Consider the following 8,080-nt stretch of genomic DNA (forward strand, 5'->3'; position numbering starts at 1 on the left):
GAATGGCGCAAGCAGGGGGCGCGCTTGAAATCCATTGCAACACGGGGAGCCTTTTAAAGATGGAGGCGGCGCCGGGTCAGTACCAGTTTCTTGTGTAATGCACAACAATGATGGCATGGGACGGTTTCATCGGCATTTGTGGCGAGGAGGGGATAGGTCGCTGTCTCGCAGAGGGAGGATGTGCGGGCACGAAGTCGGCAGACGAAAGGTGGCGCCAGAGAGCACGAAGACGAACAGGCGAACAGCGGCCAACTGTTTCCTTTACATGAGGAAGGCGTGCGGGTGAAGCAAATTGTATTTGTGCAGCCCATGTACAAACTCTCATTCAGCCCATGTAACGTCCAGCCCATGTGCAAAAAATTGGAAGGGAAAGAGCGACCAGCGAGTCAGCCATCGAGCAGCGGCAAAACTTAGGGCCTGTTTGGTAGGTCGGCTCTCCTCAACATCTCCTTCTCCCCTCAGCTATGCTCCCCTCAACTATGTTGACTTGAGATATTTTGCATGTTTGGCAGCCATTTCTTGTTCAGAGTTTCTCAGCTGAGAAGCTGTTTGGTTCCCACGTATGACTTCAGCCATGCCATACAAAACGAAAAAGCAACCAGGTCTCTGACAGCCAAAACGAAAAACCAATCAGGTCCCTAAAAGGAAAAATAAAAAAGCAATCAGGTCCCTGAGAAGCTTCCGCCGGCGAGAGGAGCGGCCGCCGGCGAGAGAAGCGGCCGCCGGAAGTTCGAGGCCCTCCTCCAGTCCTGCTCCGCGTGTGCTGAGGCCGTGGCGGCGCGATTCCGTGGCGGTGCTAGGCCGCGGCGGCGCATCCCGTGGCCGGCGGAGCTTCGTGTGTGGGCGGAGCTTTTAGCGGTCGGTCGACCGGAGGCGGGAGGTCGAAGGAGGTGGGCGGCCGGTCGACGACGAGGTGGGCGGCCATGGAGGCGCGAGGAGGCGCTGCACGGGATGAGGAGCGAAGAGAGATGAGAGCGTGGGGTGGGAGGAATGAGCCAGCCGGGTAGGTTATGGGGGTCACGGGCTAGTGGGCTACAGTACTTTGCGGGATGAGCTCGCCCGGGATGAGGAGAGAAGCTCGATTTGGACTTCCCTCCTCAACCAGGCTCTGGGGCGTTTTCCGTATGAGTGGAGCACTGCTGAGAAGACCCGGGCCAGTCTAACAAACAACTTCTCCCCTGAATATCTCGGGTGGGATGGAAATTTCTCGGTTGGCCCGAGCCACCAAACACGCCCTTATACACCGACCAGGTCGGTGGCTACCGGCCACCGCACACCTCCTGGTTGGGTATGGGCCAGGCCCATTTGTGTCTATTTAGCCTGTAGTAGTTCGTTTTATCTTTTCTTTTTTCTTTTCTGGTTTCTTTTTCTGTTTTTCTTTTCTATTTTCTGTTTTTGGTTTTGTTTATATTTTTTCACATTAAAAAATTTAAACTTTTAAAAATTGTTCAAATTAAGATAATGTTTAAATTAAACAATGTTCAAATTTGAAAACTGTTCAAATTTGAAATATGTTCAAAATATTTTTAAAATGCGAAAATATAAAAGATGTTTAAATTCAAAAATATTCAAATTTGAAAACCGCTCAAATTTGAAATCTGTTCAAAATATTTCAAATGCGAAAATATTGAAATTCGAAAAATGTTTAGATTCTAAATTTGTTCAAATTTTCAGAAAGTTTAGATTCACATTTTGTTCATATTCAGCAAAACATAAATGAAATAGCAGAAGAAAAAAGAAAGAAAGGAGAGAAAAGTTACTGGGCCGGCCCAGTGCCTCCCGCCTGGGGTGTGCGGACGATCAGCTTAATGGGCCGAGCCCATATATGCTCGCGGGGGGGTGTGCGGTTGGTTCGCTGCCAGAGACCAGCTCGGAATTTCAAAACCATTCAAATTTGAAAACCGCTCAAATTTGAAATCTGTTCAAAATATTTCAAATGCGAAAATATTGAAATTCGAAAAATGTTCAGATTCTAAATTTGTTCAAATTTTCAGAAAGTTTAGATTCAAATTTTGTTCATATTCAGCAAAACATAAATGAAATAGCAGAAGAAAAAAGAAAGAAAGGAGAGAAAAGTTACTGGGCCGGCCCAGTGCCTCCCGCCTGGGGTGTTCGGACGATCAGCTTAATGGGCTGAGCCCATATACGCTCGCGGGGGTTGTGCGGTTGGTTCGCTGCCACTGACCAGCTCAGAATTTGAAAACCATTCAAATTTGAAAACCGTTGAAATTTGAAATCTGTTCAAAATATTTCAAATGCGAAAATATTGAAATTCGAAAAATGTTTAGATTCTAAATTTGTTCAAATTTTCAGAAAGTTTAGATTCAAATTTTGTTCATATTCAGCAAAACATAAATGAAATAGAAGAAGAAAAAAGAAAGAAAGGAGAGAAAATTTACTGGGCCAGCCCAGTGCCTCCCGCCTAGGGTGTGCGGACGATCAGCTTAATGGGCCGAGCCCATATACGCTCGCGGGGGGTGTGCGGTTGGTTCGTTGCCACCGACCAGCTCGGAATTTGAAAACCATTCAAATTTGAAAACCATTCAAATTTGAAATTTGTTCAAAATATTTCAAATGCGAAAATATTGAAATTCGAAAAATGTTCAGATTCTAAATTTGTTCAAATTTTCAGAAAGTTTAGATTCAAATTTTATTCATATTCAGCAAAACATAAATGAAATAGCAGAAGAAAAAAGAAAGAAATGAGAGAAAAGTTACTGCGCCAGCCCAGTGCCTCCGCCTGGGGTGTGGGTGTGCGGACGATCAGCTTAATGGGCCGAGCCCATATACGCTCGCGGGGGGTGTACGGCTGAGTTGGGCCAGCTTGCATGCGTGCACGCAGGGAGAGAAATATGGCGAGCTAGTTGGGTCCTTAGGTGTTAGGTCTCCTCCAATTCGTTCTTTTTTTTCTGTTTCATAAAAGTCTTAAAAACGTGCTCAAATTCAACTCAACCAAATTATTAGGAAAATATATAGAAATTCAAAAGTTCTGTTGGATTTAGAAAACATTGTTTTAGTACAAAATTTATTTATAGAAAATATCTATATGCACTTTGGCCACACATGGCTATTCATGCAATTTTCCAAATATAGTTTGGGTTTTATATAATATCCTCAGTCAATTCAAACATGCGAAAAAAGGCAGAAAACTATAAGTTCATACGAGAATCATCTTGACATCCAAATGAAATGAAGAAGTCATATTATCTTCTCTCTCTTAAAATAAGTTGTGGGAAAACATTTTGAAGGGTCCACAGATTCAAATAATGACATTTAAGAGTCAAATGAGACAACACGAGTACATTAGTTACAAAGCAAATGTCAACTCGTGACATTTGCATGCAGTCGTTAATTGACCTCGCCCTGGATCAGCCCTTGAAGTCACGTTCACGTACATGTGAGTATGTGAGCAGCCCACACAAAGCTCGCCTCCCAACCAGCGCCGGCAAGCCATTGTTTTGTCCCCCCGGCCGGCCGCGTCATGCCATTTCCATTGGCCATTGGCCATTGCTCGCGTGCTCTGCCGATGGATGGGCCGCGGGGAACGTGCCGCGCGAGCAGCTAACTATTTCTCTCCTTTGCCCCGGCCGGCGCGTCGCGCGTGCTGCTGCCGCATGACATCCATGACTCCGTACCTGAGCTGTGTCGATCACATGATACCTACTCGGCGGACCCAGGACACTCAATTTTAGATGGGAAAAAGGGTGCTAAGCTGTGCCAAATCATTATTTACAAATATTATAAATTTATTTAAATTTAGATACATTTATATGTACAAATCGATGACCTTTTTAGGATAAAGAGATTACTATTTAGCTCGGCCTTTTTCAAAGATGGTAAAATTGAGTGGGCAGCTACATGCCCCCGTAGCTCACACTCCCCACTATGGAAAATGCATCCATGATCATGGGTGCCAAACATCCGAAAGGAAAAAAAGCAATTTAATAAAATTAAAAAGAATTGAATTCTTTTGAGAACCAAAGATGATCAAGTAATGTACTTGTATAAAAAAATCACGAGGGAATTGCTATCATTGTATCCTGCGTAAAAAAGAAAAAATCGTAATTCCCATGTATATGTACTATTCATGCTATATCGTCATAAATTTGCCTTTCTTGCCCAGGATACCATAGAAATCATTTCGAGCCCAAACAATTTTATACAAGTACAATAGTTTTTCATCTTTTGTCTTTAAGAGGACTCGGATCTTCTTTTCAATTTTTGAAATTACTACAAATTTTGGGGTTTATGGGTACATAGCACCGATGTGCCAAAAATTCGCGTCCACTACGGTAAATCCATCCATGCTCTCCCCACTGCTCGATAGCTTTGGGTGTTCTGTAAGCTGCACATTTTCACTTGCACGCCTCCTCAATGCCATCTGCCAAACAATTAGGTGCGCAGCTCCAAAATTATTTAGTCGAAGTGGGATGCATGCATACGTACGTCCGGCACATGTAGCATGCATGATGCGATGGCTTTAGCTGCGCGAGTTTCTTCCTCCCTTAGGGATTATAAGACCTATAAGCTTTTCTAAAATTGTCTGCAGCATCACAAAAAGCGATTGTGAGGAATCGACATTTTAATGAACGAAGAATCGTTGGAATTCCCCATCTTTTTCAGCTCTGCTCCCAAACTTGTTAAAGAAATGAGACTGGCCTTCACGTCGGTGTTGGTTATTCTTTCACGAACTTCCATGACAAATGCTAGTTGCCTTGTAACGCATACACTGGAGTGCTTGTCCCATCGACGAAGGCCACTAAACGCGTTTTCTGAGGAGCAACATGTGACTTTCTTTTGATTTCCAAACTCAATAGAGGCAGACCACGAAGGGTGGTCAATAACCCCTTTAGGTGACGCATCGAACCTGCAATCCCATATCTTATTAAACAGACTATCCAGCAGACCCGTGGTTTCACTTTATGAGGATTATCTTATTTATTGCACCCTTTTCCATAATGCATGTTCTCTTTTCTCTCATGCATGTAAAACTATTGGTGTATGCAATAACTAATGAGATGTATAATGAAATTTCTTGATCTTAACGAATTGGTAGTACCTACTAGCAACTGGCGGCTAATGCCCATGCAGACACATTGCCCACACCGTACTATTCACATTTATTATTAACTTTTATAGGTTTATCTAAATTGTTTATAAACACGATAGTTAATATGGAACATAGAAAGTACTCCATATATTCCCTCCGTTTTCATTTAGTTAGCATTCTGAGTTTTCCAAAGTCAAATGTTATTAAGTTTGACCGGAAAACATAGGGAAAATTATCAACAACCATACTACCAAATAGATATGGTATGAAATATAGATGATGACAATTGTAATACCGTAACTTTTACATTGTGGATGTTGATATTTTTTTCCTACATATTTAGTACAAGTTATAAAATTTTACTTCAACTAAACCTGAATGCAAAAAATAATTGTGAACAGAGGGAGTAGCATGAGCACTTACCACTCAATTGCAATGAATATTGCATTTTTTCTCAAAAGTCAAGCTAAATAAAGTTTGACCAGACTTTTAGAAAAAAACTATCAAAAACCATGATATCATATAGATATCAAATGAAAATATAATTCATTTGACTAAAATGTTACTTTGACTAGACCCGGAACGCAAAATAATTGTGAACATAGGGAGTAGCAAGAGACTAAATAAATAATTGTAAGGCAACTTGGCAATACGTTAGTTCAGTTACCCCTAAATTCCAATGAATAAAATTTTCTTAAAAGTCAAGCTAAATAAATTTTGATCAGACTTTTAGAAAAAACTATCAAAGACCGCTATATCATATAGATATCAAATGAAAAAAATAATTGATGGTGTATCTAAAGGTGTTGACTTTGATGTACATGATAATATTTTTTTCCTAAGAGCAAGTATAATAAGGTCTACTCAGCAGGCTATATTGATTGCCACGTCATTAAAATCCTACGTGGGAGAGAGAGAAAGGAGGAAAGAGAGCAAAGCGAGCGCTTCGTCTGTCGCCCGGCTACAGCGCACGCATCGAGAGAAAATAGCCCGCTTGCAGCCCGTGTGCCGACGCTAGGCAGGCGCTTCCTTCTTCCTCTAGATCCCGTGCATCCCCATCGATTCGCGCCAAATCGATTCCTTCCCGCGGCAAATCGACCTCCGCCGCGCCAAATCGGTTCCTTCCCGCGCCAAATCGGCCTCCGCCGCGCCAAATCTCCCTGCCTCCCCTACAAATCAAGCCCCCCGTCAAATCACTGCCAATCCACCAAAATTATCCCCAAATAGGCACAAGAACCCTAGACGCCAAGAGCGCCGGCGGCGCCCACAGCGAGATGGCCGGAAAGTCCAAGAGGACAACTGCACCGGTGCCTCCGGAATCCCCATGGCCGACGGCTCAACCCGTCCGGCCACCAGCAGCTCAGCCCGTCCCTCCGGCAATGGCTCAATCCATCCCGCTGCCGGCCATCCCTTCCATGTTTGCAAGTGGCTCATGGTTACCACCACGACCACCACAGTCCATGGCAGCCTCCTCCCCACCGTGCTGGCTCGCTGGGGTAGCTCAACCGAGCGATTTTTTGGCTCAAGGTTCTTGGTGGACACCGCCTGCTGGAACTGGTGGCTCAGCACAACCTACACCCCCGGCTGGGAATCTTGAGGCGTATAATCTGCAAGCTTGGTATGTGCTGTTGCCTCCATCTTGTTTAGTTAAAATATTGAGTAGTAATTTTCTGGTAGCTTACTGAATCTAATACGCATGGATATTGAGTACTAATTTGCTGCTAGCTTACTGAATCTAATACGCATGGATATTGAGTATTAATTTGTTGCTAGCTTACTGAATCTAATACGCACGAGATGGCTCTAATAAGAGTGTTGGGGCTTTTTGTGCTAATTGCAACATGATGCTTGATTATTTCCGTGTTGGGCATGCATGAACTGAACTAGTGTATATGTTTACCAAGGTGAACAAGTAGGAGTGAATGGGTTTTAGCACTAATGTTACAGACTATATAAAACTGTATTCACTAAAATTGCAGTATATATGGCACAGAGGATTGATTAAATTTGAATGTGTATAGAATTGTACTCTATAGACAGTAAAATAAATTGTTAGTGGTCTATATAAGCATATAATCTGTCCTCTTATAATTCTTTTTAAACAAGTGAACTGATCTTAAAAATTACCTGCAATAGCGAGTAAAATAAATGATATGAAGTTAATGGTTTGATCATCAATTGCTTGAGCAGGGGATTTGATTCTCATTCACCTGGTGATTTCCCCAGTTTCTTTGAGAACACATCAAGCCACACACAGGCTGTGGAAAATGGAACTTCATCGCAGCCAATCAATGTTGGCGATAACGCCAATGGTGATGATTGTACAAGGACTGAAAAACTAATATAGCCATCATAATAGTCATCCTACTATACGTATGTGACTTTAAGCTGCCGGTTAGCTGACATGGCATGGTCATATAGCCAGCAGCCGGCTGTTCTATTGCCCTTGCTCTAAAAACTTGACCACACTTCATGTAGTTTGACTTTTAGAAGAAGAAAAAATTATTTATTGGAACCAAGGTAGTACATACTAATTAAGAAACATACAATGCGCATATAAATATTCACGCAGTTCAACAATTTTAGTGGGGTACTTGGCCGTGGGTACGACGATCAAACTAAGACACCGCGCTCGCAGGGAGAGGAGCATGCATGCATCCCACAGGTCGCAGCTCGGTACACGTGTACGTAGGTTATTGTTGTCATGTTGATGCGATGAATCCGATCACTGGGCGTGCATGTCTCCTAAGCTACCCAGCGCGAGCCAGGAGGAAGCTTCCGTCTTGCCCTTCTTCGCCGGCGGCGGCGGCGCCATCTCGACCTCGGGGACGCACCTGTCCTTGCGCTTCGAGAGGAACCGCTGCAAGGACATCTTCCTCGCGATCGGAACGTCCACCAGCGTCGGCGCCGGCGCAGCTGGCGTGGCCGCCGCCGTCGCGTACAGGATCAGCTCGGCGGCCCTGGCCGGCGTGCAGCCGTCGAGCACCACCACCCTCCCCCCGTAGAAGATCGTCAGCTGCTGCGCGCCCT

At 43.9% G+C, this 8,080-nt stretch overlaps 1 protein-coding gene across 1 annotated transcript; it reads left to right on the top strand.

Moving 5' to 3' along the window:
* The first annotated feature begins 6,175 nt into the window (after nucleotides 1–6,175).
* On the top strand, nucleotides 6,176–7,397 carry LOC124694828 (neural Wiskott-Aldrich syndrome protein-like). The gene is made up of 2 exons (XM_047227764.1): nucleotides 6,176–6,668; nucleotides 7,241–7,397. Exons 1-2 carry the CDS (start codon nucleotides 6,325–6,327, stop codon nucleotides 7,395–7,397), a joined length of 501 nt encoding a protein of 166 aa, XP_047083720.1. The 5' UTR covers nucleotides 6,176–6,324.
* The last annotated feature ends 683 nt before the right edge of the window (nucleotides 7,398–8,080 follow it).

Source organism: Lolium rigidum, chromosome 3, assembly GCF_022539505.1.
Source record: "Lolium rigidum isolate FL_2022 chromosome 3, APGP_CSIRO_Lrig_0.1, whole genome shotgun sequence".
NCBI lineage: Eukaryota > Viridiplantae > Streptophyta > Magnoliopsida > Poales > Poaceae > Lolium > Lolium rigidum.

Bases quoted from the DNA above. Each gene is read 5' to 3' on its own strand.
- LOC124694828 (XM_047227764.1), top strand. From the start codon at position 6,325: ATGGCCGGAAAGTCCAAGAGGACAACTGCACCGGTGCCTCCGGAATCC. The intron at 6,669-7,240 runs GTATGTGCTGTT...TTGCTTGAGCAG, and splicing joins GCGTATAATCTGCAAGCTTG to GGGATTTGATTCTCATTCAC.